The 19,686-nt window shown below is 46.0% G+C and overlaps 1 protein-coding gene across 1 annotated transcript in view; it reads right to left on the reverse strand.

Annotated features, from left to right (window-relative positions):
- Nucleotides 1-19,686, reverse strand: part of LOC135913326 (uncharacterized) — a 95,723-nt gene that overhangs the window by 17,365 nt on the left and 58,672 nt on the right. The window contains exon 8 of the mRNA XM_070521044.1: nt 64-393. Coding sequence (XP_070377145.1) covers nt 64-393 — 330 coding nt within the window. The remainder of the gene's footprint in view (nt 1-63; nt 394-19,686) is intronic.

Consider the following 19,686-nt stretch of genomic DNA (forward strand, 5'->3'; position numbering starts at 1 on the left):
TCCACGCACTTGGTGGAACTTATGTGGAAGGTGATTAGGAACGTAAAATCGGTCGGGACGTGCCTGCATAATCCGTTCCCGGCCAGAGTGTCCGCAAGACGGGAAGCAGTTCACGAGGAAGAAGAGTTTGTCGCGAGGGACACCGGCGAACGTGGCGTCGCCGCCGTGTGCCGTAGTCGCTCCCAGCCACGCCGCTCCTGACCTGCGCGCTTCCAGGACGGACGCCGCGTGGCTGGCGGCGGTTGCGGCCAGGCTGAGAGTGGTCAGCAGCCGGATCTCACTCACACGCAGCGTTCCCAGTTCGCTCTTCCGATTGGCCAGCAGCAAACGGTACCGCGCCAGCTCTGCTTTGATGGCGATCAGCTCCGGGTCCACATCCACCGGCGCCACTGGCTGCGGTACAACGAAGGTGCGAGCAGGCGTTTTATTTCTCGCGATGGAGAAAAAAAAAATGTAGATATTCAGTTCTACTGATGAGAGCGATACCACCAATAAAAATCAGCAGGCTTGTGCGACCTTAAAGAACGAGAACCCAATTTCCAGCGGATCTGTTCGGCTTTTGCGCGCAGTTGATATACAATAATTTCAGTTGCTTGTACGTAATAAAATCATATACTTTGAAGTGTTGTCCACACGCAACTCCTCCGTTGGGAACATTGGCCGCATAGAACGTTTCCTAGAACTTGTTAAGAGCCATTTAGGAAGCCAGTATTTCATCCATACACACTTTACTTCGCCAGAGCAATCCATTGCCTATAGGGTACCTCCCTCTCTTTCTTTTCTTGCGAAATTCACATCGGTTCCGCTCACAGTTGTGCCAAAGCAGTGGAATAAAATCTGCGTTGTGTTTAAAACAGGCCTAAAACACCCCTCATCGCTTGCATACCTAATTTACTGCTAATGCCATAATTATTCTATACTCACTTTGAATTTTGTCTACACATCACCATAACCCTCTTCTAACTTTAAAGATTTACAAAAAGGGCGCTTTGATGACTTCACCGAGGACACTGTGGAAACATACCACGAACCTTGTACAACGCATAAAAACGAGAGAAGGAACGAGGGTTCCGTAATTACTTGCAACCCTTCTAACTAGGCCAGGAACTCTAAAGCTTCGCCACACAAAGCACTTAACACGACCCCTGTTTCCACAAAATATATAAAGTAATGCATCTCGGGACGCTTGAAACATAGCTGAGAACGGCTGTGTGACAGTTTTGAACACTTGATTAGCAACGTTTTTTCTAGTGCTCCCAAATAGTGCTCCCACTATTTTCGCTAAGTTCGATCTCGGTGCCATTTGTAGTTGTGCCACGAAAACGAGCAAACTCTATTTAGGCACCCCTAGCAACAATTCTAATAGAAGTTTGTATTAGCCTAATACAGTTTCGTATTAGTTGTATAAGTTTTGTATTAGACCAACAAAAATTTTTATTAGTTGTACTGATTGACCTATAGGAACAATAGGCCCTATGTATTCGACGTAAAAGTCTTATACCAGCCGTGTTGCACGTCCGCTGGTTTCCTTATTAGACTAACATGTCCTATTGACTTTATACAGATTGTTTCTGGTCTGTTACGCAACATGCATTATTCAATTCCGTTGCCCTTGTTTGGGCTTGTTGAATGCGAGGGTGAAAGTTTATGAAAAATGAGACTGTATTGGAGACCGTTTGCATAGAGAGGTCTCTCTAGTTATTCGCTGAATAATTAGCGAAATAATAACTCTGCTGACAGACAGATGTAATAATTATGTTGTACCAAACATCCCGCACACTGCATTTACACGTATGTGTAAGTGTCATCGCACTAAGCTAGCGAAACTGGTCCCTATCTCTCAGCGATATACACGAAAGCGACGCGTGCCTCCATTACGTCTTGCCAATTTTGCTTCACTGACGACATTGCATAATGAGGCCTCTGTTCAGCCTCGTCATGATGAGTCGTTGAGGAAACGGCTGGTGTTTACAGCACAGCAAATACTTCGCCACGAAAAAAAAAAGGCCCAACGAACGACCAGCCGCAATCTGCAAGGCAGCGCCGCGGTGCCCGGTGAGTTTACGAACGACGGTGCAAAGCAGCCATATTTGTTTGCCAGTGAAGTTTCGTTAGTCCCGTATCTTCGGCTGAAGCCCGACTCTTCGCAGGTGATTGTGTGGTTTACCGAGCAATTATACTAACCCCGCCGACCATTTGGCGTTACAAAATGACCTATCACGCATACAAAACTGCTCTAACAATTGGCTCATGTCATTAAATGTAGCTAAAACCGTGTTAATGTCTATTCATCGTCGTCGTAATTACGATATGCCTAATTATAGCACCAATAACATGCAGACTGCAATAACTGGTTAATTCAAATATAATGGTGTGCATATCTCGCGTGACTTAACTTGGACCTGTCATGTTAACCACATAATAGATTCTGCTAATCGTACTTTAGGTTATCTACGCCGTAACGTATTCCTCGCACCTCCCTGTATTAAACAACTTGCTTTTCTCACCTTTGAGTGGCCCAAGCTGGGGTATGCCGATGCTATATTTGTCCCCCACCACAATAACGTTATTAACGCCCTCGAGTCAGTTCAGAACCGCGCTACACGGTTTATTCCGTCAACTTATTCGCACAATTCAAGCATCTCAGCACTAAAAGCCCAAATAAACTTACCCTTTCTAGCCACAAGCCGTAGAACAGCACCTCTTAACCTTCTTAATATTTTTTTTCTATTCGTTGCCTTTTGACAACCCGTACATAAAAAGAGCACATCGCATTGCTGGCACCAGTGACTCTAAATCAGTCTATCCCCCACAAGTTCATACGGTGACTTTTCAGCAATAATTTTTTTCTGCGCACAGCACGAGACTGGAATGGCCTGTCCACCAAAGTTGCCACTATCATCGACCCACTTGCATCTGAGCGGATCATCGAAAATATCCCTCGGTAGTTTGTAGTGTCTTTCTTTGTCACTAACCCTCCACTCCCTCATGCAATGTCTCAACAAGAGACTTTAGAATAAATAAATAAATAAATAAATAAATAAATAAATAAATAAATAAATAAATAAATAAATAAATAAATGTTGACCTTGTAACCTAAATTGATAATGCCGCATATAAAAGGCCGCAATTTTTATTGACATCAAAGAGCAGTATCGCAGGGAAGGGAACATGGCGGGCGGGCAGATCGTAAAACTGCGACAGTAGTCAGCCGTAGTTGCGCACAGCACGTGTGCATTGGCGGCTGCCATGTTGCAATAGTCCTCCCGCCATTGTTGCTCAGTGGCTATGGCGTTAGGCTGCTGAGCACGAGGTCGCGGGATCGAATCCCGGCCACGGCGGCCGCATTTCGATGGGGGCGAAAACACCCGTGTACCTAGATTTAGGCGCACTTTAGAGAACCCCAGGTGGTCCGGAGTCCTCCACTATGGCGTGCCTCATAATCAGGAAGTGGTTTTGGCGCGTAAAACCCCATAATTTAATTTTTTTCATGTTGCAGTATACTGTAGCCATGTCAAGGCTACAATATTTTTAGTGCGGGATTTTTAGTGAATGAACAATGTGTTTTTAAGGAAACCGATGTGTTGGTGCCTGCGCAATCTTATTCGTGTAGTAGTATAGGTATTCAGATAGTTTCATCTATGGCTGTTGTGTGACTTCAAAACAATGGAGGGCAACTGTTTTTACCCCTGTGCTTCGCGGGTTTGTGGATCTATCGGCGTGCGTCGATGTGATGTGTTTTCCCCGGCGCCGATTATACCATTTGGAGGAAACTATTCTACTTATTTACGCTTCTATAGTATAGTATAAAGTTGTTTCTTTCTTTTTATTCCAACGGTTGATGTACTTCTGTATAGCGTCATTGGGCCGATTGTTGCGCGCATAGCAACAATGACATGCCTGTTTCCCACAATGCTGCGCAAGATTTCTGTCTAGAGTTGTTCCTTATCAGCCGAAAGTTTTGATGTAACACGCAGAACATCTTAAGTTCATTTTATGTGCTTTCTAATTGGTCTGTCGTGTCGGGTGACGTCACATTTCATTATGATAACCATGTCGAGCTAAGCATATCACACTTTGTCCTAAAATTAGTTTGGAAATTGCGGAGCCACATTATTCCAATTTAGAAGCAAATATTTCCAGCATAAACATTTAGGAGTGGAACTAGCACCCCTGCTTTTAAATGTTTTATGTGTGTATGTATCGAGCCAGTTTTTTTTTTTCTAGCTTGTTCCTCAAAAGGACGTTCTCTGGTCGAAGTGGTGAAGTAAAAGCTTTGGCAATCAAAATTCTTGACTTGACGAAGATCTCGAAAGAAGAATCTGCAAAAATGCATGATGTGCTAATATATCCTTCTAGCAATTACGTCTGTTTTTCGTTCTGTATCCGGTGCATTGCAAACTTTTATTTCGCACCAGTAGATCTATTAGACTAATACACTAAGAGGCTTATTAGATTAATCCGGCGATATACTTATTAGACTGATACACCAATGGACCTACCAGGCTAATAGACCAATTTATCTATTAGCCTAATACACTAATAGACATAATAGACTACATTAGTGTCAATAACCTCATTGGCTATTAGTTTTTGTACTAGAAATTTTGCTACGGGCACTAATAATGCTCCGGGGCACTTGCGTACGTAATTAATTGCAAAGGCCACAATTGACCGCATCCATCCTAAACTTTGCTAGCCCATCTCTTACTACACGGCCCTTACTGTCAGCAAGCATAAGTAAGGTGTATGGTCTAGTTCACCGAGGACATCGGCAGAACATTCACTTAACGTATAAAAAACCTGAAAACACGCGACAAATTATTTGTAACGCGCCTAATTAAACCAAAAGCGCTAAAAATTGTGAGATACATTGCGCCTGACACGTCCGCCATTTCCAGGGAATCAAAAGTTTGCACAACGGAGAGTTCGCTTGGGGCACTAGGAAATGCATGCTTGAAAACGGCCGCGTGAGGCTTTCTGGGACTTGCTTAAGGTACGTTTCGACAAAGGTGTATTTGACCCGCACACTTACCTTCACACTCAGATTTCCTATAGCTGTCGGCCCCATTTTCGGAAGTTTGATTTTGGTCGAATTCGCATTTATGCCAGGATCGCAAGCTAAATTTTGCGCCCCCCGTAAAATGTACTCGTAAGGCTCCATAGCGCTTGTAGACGTAACTTAGCGCAAAGGCCGCACTTAGACCACGCATTTTGAACTTCGCCTACTCATTACACCTTGAATTTTCCTTATGTTCGCCAAATATGAACAAGTTGCGTTGTTGACTTCACCGAAGACACCAGAGAAAGCAACTAGAAATCACTTATGTCGCATAAAAACAGAAAGAAAAACGGGGGTTTAGTAATTATTGGCAACGCCCTTATTCCAGCCAAAGACGTGAAAGGTTCGCCACATCCTAAAATCAAAATTTCCTCGAGTTTAACCGAATTCGAAGTTGGTGCATATTGCAGTTGCTTTAGAACCGCCTAAATATTGCGGATAATGTGACTATATGACACATTGCAACACTTGAATAAGGAACGTTTTGCAAAGGATGTATTTAACCTACACCAATTGAACATACACCATTCGTCACTCACAATATGCTTCCGATACTACAACGTAATATAAACACTGGTACTCGCGTAGTTCCTCAAGGAGACCGAGAAAAACTACTCCCCTTGTATTACGCAGGGAACGTCGAAGGCGGCGAGTATTCGGCAATGAATGTTAGGGTGTGAGGGAGAGGCACAGAAAAAGCAATGCGGTGAATAACAATTACTATGAGAGCGCATAATAAACCTACACATTTAAAATTTCAGTAGGCGTAAACATGAGAGTCGCCACCTTTTCCTCTCAACATGAAATTTCTGCCGTTTTTGGTCTTACCAGGCAAGTCGCGCAACTTTTCAAGCATTTCATATAGCTCCTCTAAACGGACCAAAAACAAAGGTATAGAAATTCTGATTCAACTTTCTAATTTACAAACACACTTCGAAAATTTGCTACATACCGGGCTTTAATTTCCCACATTTCCATAAACTAAAAAATTGGTGAGGAATATACTTTTTTTTCATGAAACCATAAAACTGGCACGCAACGTTTCTGAGGAGCTTCCAGTCGGATTAACAGTTTCGCTGCAAAACGCCACGCCTGGTCACCAGCACGCCGTGCAACGGGGGAGCTCAGCCAACGGGAGAGAGAGAAAGAATTAATTAATTTAATTATGGAGTTTTACGTGGCAAAACCACTTTCTGATTATGAGGCACGCCGTAGTGAGGGACTCCGCAAATTTGGACCACCTGGGGTTCTTTAACGAGCACCTAAATCTAAGACTTCTGTCAAGCAAAGGACCAGGCAGGATTCCGTAAAGGCTACTCAACAATAGATCATATTCACACTATCAATCAGGTGATAGAGAAATGTGCGGAATATAACCAACCCTTATATGTAGCTTTCATTGATTACGAGAAAGCGTTTGATTCTGTCGAAACCTCAGCAGTCATGAAGGCATTACGGAATCAGGGTGTAGACGAGCCGTGTGTAAAAATACTGAAAGATATCTATAGCGGCTCCACAGCCACCGTAGTCCTCCATAAAGCAAGCAACAAAAATACCACTAAAGAAAGGCGTCAGGCAGGGAGATACGATATCTCCAATGCTATTCACAGCGTGTTTACAGGAGGTATTCAGAGACCTGGATTGGGAAGAATTGGGGATAAAAGTTAATGGAGAATACGTTAGTAACTTGCGATTCGCTGATGATATTGCCTTGCTTAGTAACTCAGGGGACCAATTGCAATGCATGCTCACGGACCTGGAGAGGCAAAGCAGAAGAGTGAGTCTAAAAATTAATCTGCAGAAAACTAAAGTAATGCTTAACAGTCTCGGAAGAGAACAGCAATTTACAATAGGCAGCGAGGCACTGGAAGTCGTAAGGGAATACATCAACTTAGGGCAGGTAGTGATCGCGGATCCGGATCATGAGACGGAAATAATCAGAAGAATAAGAATGGGCTGGGTGCATTTGGCAGGCATTCTCAGATCATGAACAGCAGATTGCCATTATCCCTCAAGAGAAAAGTGTATAATAGCTGTGTCTTACCAGTACTCACCTACGGGGCAGAAACGTGGAGGCTTACGAAAAGGGTTCTACTCAAATTGAGGACGACGCAACGAGCTACGGAAAGAAGAATGATAGGTGTAACGTTAAGGGATAAGAAAAGAGCAGATTGGCTGAGGGAACAAACGCGAGTTAATGACATCTTAGTTGAAATCAAGAAAAAGAAATGGGCATGGGCAGGACATGTAATGAGGAGGGAAGATAACCGAGGGTCATTTAGGGTTACGGACTGGATCCCAAGGGAAGGGAAGCGTAGCAGGGGTCGGCAGAACGTTAGGTGGGCGGATGAGATTAAGAAGTTTGCAGGGACGGCATGGCCACAGTTAGTACATGACCGGGGTTGTTGGAGAAGTATGGGAGAGGCCTTTGCCCTGCAGTGGGCGTAACCAGGCTGATGATGATGATGATGATGATTGTGCAACATGTTTATTCGCCTTGTTTGACACATTATAACAGTGGCTTTTCTCTTAGATACGTAGATATATTGAAGACTTATACGTATATTTAAATATCTTGCTGCGAGGTTTTGTGTATACGTGCAGTGAGCTTTGTTTCCAGCGCCACTTTTCCGGCCTTTATCAAGCTGTATCTTCGTATTTGTATATAACATTGTATCTTCGCATTTCTAGTGTACGAGGGCGAGTCAAATGTAAGTGAGCCAACCCAGCCCGCGTAATAATGGTTCGGTTCATTATCTGCGAGGTATGCGCGTAGCACACAAGCATCTCCCATTTACAAAAGTGACATGCAGGTGTGAGGATAAATGTTCTTTAATGCTCTCATACACTGGGTTGAACATGGTTTTGTGACGCAATGAACGCTGCAGAAGATGAGCAGCATGGTGTTGTGAGGTTTTTGACAACTGAAGGTGTTTCCTGAAAATAAATTAGTTTGGATCCGTAGGGCTGCCGTGTACGTTGAACATTGCATTTTATTGACCACTGTGAAGCGTTGGAGCAAACGGTTGAAAGAAGGACGTGAGAGTTGCAAAGACGATCCAAGATCGGGCACAAGTCACCGTGCGATCACCCCCAACATAATTTCAAAGGTTGATGAGCTGATTAGACAAGAACGGAGGATAAGCATCGATGAACTGACAGAGCGTGCGAACATCAGCTACGCTTCTGTTCACACCATAATTCATGAACATCTCGTTTACCGGCTCTTGCGGAGCGCAATGGATGCCCATGATTTTGAATCACCGCCAGAAGATGGTTAGGCGCTGCCTTGACTCATCTGATCCGGTATCACAATGAAGGTGACGACTTCTTGCTTGCAATTGCGATTGGGGATGAAGCATGGTGCCACTACAACGAGCTTGAAACACGATGGCGAAGTTTACAGTGGAAATATTCGAATTCACCAGTCCAAAAAAAAGCAAAACCGTCATTTCTACCGGAAAGTTGTTGACTGTCTTTTTTTCGATCATCAGGGGCCATTACTGATAGAATTTGCTAACGCCGGAGAGACTATCGATCGTTTCCGATATTGTGAAACGCTGGATCGTCTGCGTGTCGCAATCAAGAACAAATGACGTGGAAAAGTGACGAATGGGGTCATCTTGTTCCAAGATCTGGCTATGGTGTTGGGCTGTTGAGCACGAGGTCGCGGAATCGAATCCCTGTCATGGCGGCCGCATTTCGATGGAGGCGAAAGGCGAAAACACTGTATACTTAGATTTAGGTGCACGTTAAAGAACCCCATGTGGTCGAAATTTCCGGTGTCCTCCACTACGGCGTGCTTCATAATCAGAAAGCGGTTTTGGCACGTAAAACCCCATAATTCATCTTTAGTTGTTTCACGACAATGCCCGTCCCTACGTCGCTGATGTGGTTAATACAAAACTGGCCAAGTTCAAGTGGCAAACGCTGCAACGTCCCCCACACAGCTGAGATCTGTCGCCTTGCGACTTCCACATTTAGGGTCAAATGAAAAACAGCTCAAGGCAAACAGATTCGTGTCGGACGATGACGTGAAAGAGTCAGTCCCAGATTTTTTGAAGCAGCAACCCATGAGTTTCAGAGACGGGAATCACCCGACTCGTTAGTGAATGGTACAAATGCATGGAGCCAACATTGAAATAAGGTACCCCGTTTGTCATATATTCGCATTGGCTCACTTTCATTTGACTCGCCCTCGTATATGTTGCAGGACGGCTTTATATGCGTGCTCTCTGTTGGGACAATAATTTCGGTGCATTTACTCACGATACATGACCGCTGACAGCTGCTCCTGCGTAATACATTGGAATAAATGACAGCGTTATGGAAATTTTTCCCTGGCTGTTGCATATGTACAAAATGTAAACAAGGTTCTTGAATGACAAAGTCTCATTAACATATTTGTCATCAACTTGCTCATTTCATGGCCTTTACATTTTTCATATTAGCGGCATGAACTGCTTTGCTGGTTTCGAACTGAGATAGTTCTAAAGATCGTGTGATATTTTCTTTTTATATAGACAAAAACATGGAAGCATTGATATCAGTTATTTTGGCCACAATTTTTGGCATATACGAGTATATCTTTTTTATGAAACAATACATATATTACTTGTTTTGACAGTGCGCTGCGTTCAAGAATTCGTTTGCAGCATCTTTGGCAATGGCAATGCAATTATTTTCCATGTATTTGATCCCTTGACAAATTGTTTAAGAGGAAGCTTTAGCTCAAGCCCAACTCCGATAAGGCCTATAGAAATACGTGTGAAACGCAGAAACGCTTTTCTGCGATAATCTCTCAGTCACCTTTAATGAAATGTGTTGCATTTGAGAGGGAAAGTTAAATTCTAATACCTGTTGAAAGTAAATTTTGATTTAGGGCCTGAATTTTGTTTAAGATATTTTGAAAAATTCTAAAGTGCGAAAAAAACAGAAGCACGACGTTTAAAAACTAACAGCTCTGCATCAAGAACAGATATCGTGGTTCTTCAAACGGCATCTATTATAAGAGTCAAATCGGACAAATTTGGTATGTTAATTTGTATCTAGCGTGAATTGGTTACATGGTGTACAAGGGTTCCGCAAAAGCCATATTTCGATGATATTAAATTTTTTTAGATTCATTTGCAACATATCAATTTTGTCCGCTGTAGATGTACTATTACATGCCATTCAAAGAAATGTGATATTGCGTTTCATTGTTAAGTTACATAGTTTTAAACGTGATAGTTTTGTTTCCTAAAAATTTGCGATTTTTGCCAATTTTCAATAATGAATTGACAGCCTAAATGAATAATTCGAAGGCGTAAGTCAGTAGAATTTATATTTTTCTTTTAAATGCAACAAACTTCGTCAAATTTGGTGCGGTGGTTGCCGAGAAAAACGAATTCACCTTCTACATGTATTTGGATAGGGCACCCGAGCTAAAACTTCCTCTTAAGAAGGAGGCCAAGCTGCAACGTGAGCCCCCCCCCCCCCCCCCTCCACCCCCCCCCCCGAACGAAATTTCTGGCTACGCCACTGGCGGCCAGCACGCTGTTGAGACGTCAGCTCAAAGCGCTCGCCTCAGGCTATGGACGAGTGTAACGTTTACAGTATTGCAGCTCAACACGCGGCCTCTACATCCTGGGACCTGCATTCTTGTCACATAGGAAGGCAACCATAGCACGTGCAGTACGCGCAAACTGTAAAACGCTGGCGCGGTGGAGCCGTCCAGGATGCGTAGGGAGCCTTCTTGCAACACCACCAGATAGTACTCAACTCGGCGCATCCCCAGCGAGCGTAGGCTCGCTGAGATGCGCGGAGGCGAGCGCCATCTGGTGGTGTTGCAAGAAACTCAGCGGCACGCGCGGCAAGGCCATCACAGCAGCGCCCGAAAAGTCTGGAGAAGTAGCAAAGAAAGCTTTGCTTTAGTATCAGGTGAGCTTCGCGGCTGTAAATACTGCCGCTACCGACAATTCATTTCGTACGATAGGACCTACAGGGACTGAATCTGCGACCAACAACGAGACGGAAACAATAAAATATGCGACCATCAACGGCGGAAGCCCGCGCCACGCTGCATGAAATTCGCAAGTGAGCGTAGGCGTTGTCCTTCGTAACCGAGCGAACGAACACAGCGAAGGACGAAAGGCGGAGGTGGCTAATAGAGCGCGAGGAGGAAAGCGGAGGAGGAGGGTATGACGAAAGCGTGAGAAGAAAAGCGTAGTGCCGCGCAAGACGGCGGCTCTGCGGCGACGCTAGCTGCGAAATGACTCCACAGTAGCGCGCGTAAACGGTTCACCGATGTCGCCTCCGATGCCATGTACGGAAACAAAGCGCTGCATGAGCGGAGGTCTGTGTGCGGCGGCTGCTGTGAATCGCACCCAAGCCTCACCCATGCGCTGCCTCTTCCGATCTCCCAAATTGCGAGACAGTCGCCCCACACTTCGCTCCGTATGCTACGTGCTGCACTATACAGAATGTCTGCGCCAGCCAATTTACCGCGAAATTAGAACACGTACAGAGCTGCGATCAAAATTCGGTTTAGGGAGTATCGTAGTCGTCGGTGATCTTTCTTCTTTCTCTTCCCATTTATTTTACTACGCCGCCCAGCAGGGGCTTTCGGCTCACGCCTTATAAAGGCGAAAGCCGTCAGTCTAATTTTAATTAGTCTTAAGACTTTCGCCTTCAGAAGCAGTTAAGGCGAAATGTTTAAGTGGCTGATACCCCGATGTTCTGAAAAATATGGCGTACGTTACAGAAGATCATGTGACCTCTCCTCGCGCAGACACGCGCTCGTGTCACTGCTCGCGCGTTTGTTTCTTCCACAGCTGGCTCCGATGCCGCTCATCATGCCAGCGTTCCCTCACTACCTCTCGCGCTCGTACCACTGCTCTCGTGTTCGTCGTCGTTTTCTTCCCCAGCTAGGTCCGATGCCGCTCATCATGCCAGAGTTAAATTAGGCACTTGAAACCACGACCTTCGGTGAGACTCCAACCCTTGAACTTATGTGAAAGTTGAACCCCCGACCTTTCGTGTTAAGGCGAAGGTAATTAAGACTGTTAATTGATATATAGTTAATTACGGTACTCGAACTCACGACCTTTTATGGGAGTAGCACTCTCGACCTTTCGTGGGAGTCGAACTACCGACATTTGGTGTTAATTAGGGCGAAGTTGATTACGGTGCAGTTATTTAAGGTAGCGTCAATTAAGGCACTGGAACCCACAACCTTTCGTGGGAGAAAACAAATAATAAGTAGCAAGGCATTCGAATGATAATGTCAATAGATTTAATGAATGTCTCTTGGGCGCGCACGCTTCCGCCTTCACGCTCTTTGGCGAATGTTTAAGTGATGTCAAATACTTGTCACTTTTTTTTTGTAACTCACAAAGCACCGTTTCCACACTGTTCGAAGTATATAGCGTGAGGTTGCCTGAAAATGGTAACTTTTATTTGGAGGGCGCAGCTTCGAAGGTGACAGCAAAGTTTTTATTTTGGGCTCGAACTGCCCAGAAAGTGTTTTTACAACAAACGGGTGCGACTTATTGGTGTGACGTAACAATTAAAGTGACAGCTGTTGCTCCTTTCCCAACTGCTGTCCAATGCTCGGTTGTCAGCCGTGCGCTAGGCAGTTACGGTGCGTTCAGGAGACTTGTCTTTTTTCTGCGAATCCATCTCCCTCTCTCTCTCCAGCGCACAAGGAACAGCGCCCTCAGCGTTCCCAGGCGTCCCACAACACTCGCATGAGGAGGAGCACCGCCAGTGACGTTGCAGGCAGCGCAACTCGACGGCAACTAAGACCGACGGCAACTGACGAGCGAAGTCTGACGGTACCCGTAGCGTTTTCAATGGCTCGCGCGATGCGATCCCAGCATGGGGCGTGCTGTAGGAGATGACGAATAGCGCGATCGCCAGTTCTGGCGCGATGAAAGCCGTCTCCTGCACAAAACCATTTTGCTGCTAGAACCCAGTAGCTCGTAGGACAGCAAAGACGACGCAAATTATCATCGCCGCTATCCAGGAGCACCGACAAAAGCAGCCGACGAAGGTGGACAATTTCGTCACCGATGTTGCGGCGTCCTACGATGATGAGGAGGCGTGAAGCAGCCGTGTCAGCTTGTGTGTCCGATTGTGCAACGTTCGTTTTCGTTGTTTCTTTCGAGTTCCGAACGTGCAACTTCCGAACATACAAGGTTCTGAGGGCGCAGTTCGGAACCTCATTTCAGTACTACTACTTCCAAGAATCACTCCCGTGACAAGAATCATTCGTCAATTCCCATTCACAATTCGGTCGTCAATAATTGCTCTATCTTGTTCTTGCTGCGGCTAATCATGACGAATGCAAGCGAGAACTGGCCGCTGTAAATTGTCCGCTAAACTTAAAATTCGGCGCGTCTCCTACAGAGGGCGCTGCAGTCGCACACTCGCGAACAGACAGTGAACAGACAGTGGAGATACCGGGCCAAGAAATACCTCGGGTAACAGAATATAAATACTTTGGTATATGGATAAACGAAGGCAATGGATATATGGAAACACAAGAAAAAACCATAGCAGTAAAGGGGAAGAGAAATGCAGCCATAATGAAGCACAGAGCGCTATGGGGATACAATAGGTACGAGGTCCTCCGAAGTATGTGGAAAGGTGTATTGGTTCCAGGACTTACTTTTGGAAATGCGGTTGTTTGCTGTAAATCAGGGGTACAATCAGGACTCGACGGGAACCAAAGGTCAGTGGGTCGCCTCGCATTGGGCGCTCACGGGAAGACTACAAATGAAGCTGTGCAGGGTGATATGGGCTAGACTAGTTTTGAAGTGAGCGAAGCTCGCAGTAAAATTGAGTATGAAGAACGGCTGAAGAATATGGAAGAAAGTAAATGGGCTGGGAGAGTGTTCAGGTATCTGTACAGGAAAAACATTGATTCACAGTGGAGGAAAAGAACTAGGAAGCTTACCAGCAAGTATGCGGCCTGTAGGGTGGACAACACAACAACAAAGGTCAAGCGGAAAGTCAGAGAAGCTGAATTAATCTCATGGGTGGCGGCAATGGAAAAGAAACCTGCCATGAGTAACTACCTAAGATGAAAAAACTAAATCAGGAAAGAAACTATTTATGATAACTCAAAGGGAAGCTCATTACTTTTCGAAGCGAGATCAGGATGCCATAGAATACGCACCTATAAAGCGAGATATAAGAAGGAAGAAGAAGCATGTGCTTGCTGTGGTAAAGCTAGAGAAACTACGGAGCATGTTTTATTAGAATGTGAAGACGTCTACCCAGCGGTCGATTTAGGCACCACTGCCCTCCTTGAAGCCCTTGGGTTCAGAGGGAGCACTGGTAAAGCAAACATGTCCGCAATAGACATTAGTAAGAGGCGACTGGAGGATTCGTGGAAGAAAAGTAGGGAAACGACAAAAGACGGAGACGTACAAAAGCACAGTTCACAATAGGGGATCAGAAAATTTGGGCGTGGTAGTTCATAGTGTTTTTTTTTTTGTCTTTTCTCATTGTTTAACCTAGGTAGAATATTAGGCAGTATTGGCCGCGAGAACGACCTATAGGTGGCAGCGCCGTCACCCCGTTAGTGTGGATGCGTCGCCCGTGCGGTGTGTGGAAGTGTAGGGAGCTACTGTTTTCATTTCGCGATTCTGTGCTCCGTGCCCGCAGAAAACGCTTCATTTACCATCGTGAGATTTTGTTCGGTTCCGCAATGCAGCAAATATTGCACAGAGCCAGGGATAAGCTTTCACTACCATCCCGTTGACGCGGCACGTCACCGAGAATGGCTCGTCAGGCTTCGGAACGGCAAGGCGCCTTCCAAGTATGCGATGGTGTGCAGTAAGCACTTCGACGATGGTGCGCTCAAGCGTTCGCTGACGAAAAAGGATGGCGAGTAGTCCAATATGATATCACGTTTGGGAATCCTAATCGGCAATCTGGGCATTAATGTTTGCTGCATGCGTAGTTGTGTGGTTGCTGTGCGTGTGAAGATCGTTGCCGTCCGCGAAAGTTCGTGTCGGCGTGGCCTGGGATGCCAGTAATGAGTTGCCTGTGCTTTTATATACTTCCGCAAGTAAATTAACCGTGTGTCCACGCATGTAATTTATTTTATAAACTTCATGCGCCGCCTGCGCAGTGAATGCAAGGTTCGCGCTCAGCTGCGAGTCCGTTTAAACGACCGTCACCGAGCGTGACTAGTTGTCACGTTTTCCGTTGTCTTTCCTCAGCCACGGGCACTGTTCTTTGTGTTCAGAAGTGTAAACGAGCATCGAAACACGGCAAGTGTGTACGCATGATCTCGTACAGATTAAACAGTGTCGTTTCGCGAGCCAACAGCGGATGGTCCATTGAGCGATGAACGAACATGCGCGAGCGAATTTATTGCTACTGCTCATATTGATATATTTTTTTCTCTCTTTTATAGGGGGGCGGAAAAAATTGAAGCCCGATGCACTGCATTCAAGCACCACTGCAAATTCAAGTGGCTGCATGCGAAAGTAATTAAAGGGATCTAATGATTATGATACAACATAAATTATACGTTGCATGCTTTATTTGAGCTTCGTGTAACGGTTGCAACTGGTTATAAAGCGACTCGAAAACATTTTACAATCGTAGTAACACTCTGAAACTAACTCGCGATTTCGTCGGTCTGGCTAAAAACTAAAATTGATAAAGCAACATAAGTTCTCTAAATTTATCGTATAACGTAAACACATCGCAAATCAGCGAGTCAGCCTAGTGTGATGTAATGTAGACAAATCGCGATACGCGCCGCGACCAACTACATCCGAACAACTTGAGGCAATGTTTTACCCTGCAGGGCATCTGCAGTTCAATTCTGCTATTTTTGTCTCGTCGGTCAAATTCAGGTCGACTCGGTGTGGGTCTCTACGAAGCGCGGACGACTGGAGCATGAATGTGATAACGTGCACAGGACCGTCAGAGCAGCAGGTGGAAGCGACGGCACTACACTCAATGATGTGGCCCGCCGCAACGACTTGGTCGCCTTCGACGAGACAACTGACAGCGTCCCTAACATGGTTGAGAATTGTGCTTAGAGGCAAGGGTGTTGTAAAACGGAAAAAGAACGCATGTTAACCTCACAACACGTTGAAAGGAGACGAGCGCACATTGTGTGGTCGCGTTAAGCAAATGCTTTTCGCATCAGTACACTAAAAACGTACAGCGATTTACTTTACGAATTTCCGTTACAAAAATGAAAGAATAACAGGTTGAGAGGTTACTAACTATCGAACAAACCGTCTTCGTCAACATCCATCGTGATTTCGCGAACTACGATCGCTGCACACTGCGGCTGGAGCGGCGACGGGGAACCGGCATCCACACTTAGGAGCTTCGTCACCTCGCCGCTAGGAGCCGACTCTGTTCGATCTCGAGGCCAATAGTAGCAAGAGCTTGGTGGCGCAACCCACCGCCCTGTTCCAAAGGGGACGCTCATAACATCCATCCACCCATCCGCGTTTCGTGGCTCACACGTTGGTCTGGCGCGTAGCGAACGCGAAACTTGTGCCGTGTTTTACGACATTTACACTCCACTGCATCCCAGGGTGGGAGGGCGGTTCTGCGGAAGACGACGCTAGATAACTTTACCCTGACGTTTACTGCGCATTCCGCCCAGACCTGTACGTACACGCAGTAGCTCAGCAGAAACGCTAGTGTGCCCCATAATGTGCATCCACAGAATGCTCACGCCAGCAGCGGAAGGCAGAACGCTGGCCTCTTTCCAACACCGAGACGATTGGGTGGAGCATTGGAAGTCTGTCCCCTTCGCTTCGTCGTGTTCGCAGTGAAACGCATTCCGCGTCTGTGCAGACCGTCTAAGAAACAGCCGCGCGAGTGCTGTTGGTAGCCGGACAGCACGACGGCAGTGATGGCGCCGACGGTGGGGATATGACTCCAACGCCCCTATAGTTGCTATCGCTGTGAAAAATTCACAGGTGATGATTGTTTTTGTTGGATCGTACGAAAATACTGCAAGCATCGCGAAGCACAGTTTGGTAGAATCTCGGAGTACACGAGCAAAGAAAGATGTGGACGTATGTGCAGCCCGATTAAGGGGTGAAGCACGAGCGCTTTTGTGAATACCAATCTTGAATATACCTAGCTTAACAATGTTCACTAGTTACATTATCTTCGCACACTGTTGAGCAGTGCTACAAGGTCACTAAGATCTTAAAAGTAGAAAGAAAATAGGCACATATATGTTCCGACACTACATCAGGGACTCAACGACAATCGATCAAAGGTACCTGCAGAAGCCACAAATCCTTCTACTTGTAAAGTCAACTAGGGATGTCACTAACGTGAGGTGTGAATGTGATTTGTATGTGATATGTAAGCACAGTTTCACGGAAATAAATTCGCTTAGGTCATGCGTCCGGATCGCAGTAGTATCCTGCAATTCGAGAGCGCCAAATACTGTGGAGGCCAATTAACATTATTAAATCAAACGGAAAACCATCCTCGTTAGTAATGGTAGATACCGTATTCCATGAGGGTCGAGGGGAAATTGTTTCTTTAACGTTCTTCGTAGTACGTCCCCAGAAAATACCCCTCCCCAACAATGAAGAAAAACGTGATCTATCGTTTCTGGTTGTTTGCAGATAAGGCAATGAGATCCCCATGGAAGAAATAAGCCCTTTTCCTGTAAAAACATTTTACTGGCAACGTTTCAGTGTGTAAATTAAAAAAAAAGGTTTTAACCCCTCGCGCAACTTGCATTTTTTTTACTCTCTTTAACACGTCCCTACCAGGGCCTCCACTGTACAAGGCTCTGTACATTGGCTCCGGCAGAACGACATCACACAAATCCTTGTACAATTTTTATGCGAAGCATACTAGCCGCACAACCACGCTCTTCCTTGCTGCGCCGCGCGCGGCCGCGTAGCTACCATGTGACGTCATAACAGCTGCAAAAGCGGAGGCTCAACTCGTGCGCTCACTTGCGGCCGCGTAGCTACATAGCCGGGTCTCAGCTAGTGCGCTCGCCGGAAGGTGACCATCTGTCACGGCCACGCGCTCGCCGGCGCGTGCCCGTGACGTCACGCACCGGCGCAGCGCCCCTAGCGGGAGGAGCGGGAGTCAGGTGGTGGCTGCGGCCGCGCACGACCGCGCGAGTTGGGGCCCAGCTTTTCCTCCGCCTGTCGTGACGTCACGTCACGTGGTTAAATGGTGGCTGCCCGGCCGCGCCCAAGGGCTGAACTGAGTGATTGCAATAGGCAACGCATAACAACTAAAATAAAGTCTAGTATGCTTCGCATCCTGGGCTTAACCTTAGCTAAGCCACAGCCATTTTTTTTCGTTTAGACAGTAGATAAATATTCATTTGATAACCTCGTTGCAAGGAATCGTACACTTGCGACAACTTCTCAAAAATATCCAAAAATGCCTCCCGTGAGTGTTTCGGTTGAAACAACAAAGTCTGGCAACGCGCGCCCGAGCCTTACTTGGCATGCGGTGCGCAAGAAAGGATCGCTGACGTCACGAAGGAAAAGAAACCTGTTAACAATCTGCCGCAAAAGAAAAGGTGTCCCAGGCCCAACCCACCATTCTTGACTCCTCTGAACAAATTTGTTCGGCTGCACCCTTTCCTATTGCGCATCCCACACGGAAATGGCGAAAATTCGATGTAGCTTCTGTACATTGAGCTTTGCACAATGTAACACCTGCATTACATACCACAGCCTACTAATAAAGAACAGATTGCACACGGTGGCTCTAGCAAAAATCGATAAGTTCGTTCCTGTCGACCTTTCCGCCTTTCCACGTGTATCATGCGTCTGCGCTGTCCACTATGTCGCGCTATCACGGTAGCATTCTAGAGGTACTCCCAAGTACTTCGTTGGGGTCGTAACCCAGGACACGTTTGCAAAGCGGTCATGCGTCGATTGCCATTCTCCGTGCCAAAGCCCTAGTGATTTTGCTAATTTCACTCTGCTGCCTGTGACTTGGCAGAAGTTCTCTACACATTTAATAGCCTCAGTTACACCTTCCCTACTGGTTGAAAAAACCGCCACATCATCCGCCTATGCCAACAGCTTGACTTCCTCTGCTTGCAACCGAAAGCCAGGAATTATCTGTTTTTTCACGATGTTTAAGCACATCGCCTCTATGTAGATGCAAAACAAAAGAGGGCTAAGGGGACAACCCTGGCGTACCGACCGCTGCACGCTAATGGGGGCCCCCAGACTCTGGTTAACGATCAACCTCGTCGTGCAGTTCCGATACGCCAGGGCGACACCCTCGCGAATAACAGAACCAACGTTAACATGATCTAGTATGCAAAGCAAAATTTCATGCGTGACACAGTCGAAAGCTTTTTCAAGGTCTAGTTGCAAGATGGCCACGCGGCTATTTCTAATATCGCAGCATTCCAGCACGCATCTTGCTGTGTGAATATTAGTCGTAATAGATCGTCCCTTAATCCCGCACGTTTGATGCGGTCCAACGATTTCCTGGATTACTGACTGTAATCTTCGCGCTAAACCTTTCATATAAATTTTGTAATCCACATTTGTAAGTGCGATTGGCCGGTACGCTGTTACTTGTCGTAACTTCTCTGCATCGTCAGTTTTGGAAACTAAGACAGTATGTGATCTTGCATAAGAGGGAGG

Source organism: Dermacentor albipictus, chromosome 6, assembly GCF_038994185.2.
Source record: "Dermacentor albipictus isolate Rhodes 1998 colony chromosome 6, USDA_Dalb.pri_finalv2, whole genome shotgun sequence".
In the NCBI taxonomy this organism is placed as follows: Eukaryota; Metazoa; Arthropoda; class Arachnida; order Ixodida; family Ixodidae; genus Dermacentor; species Dermacentor albipictus.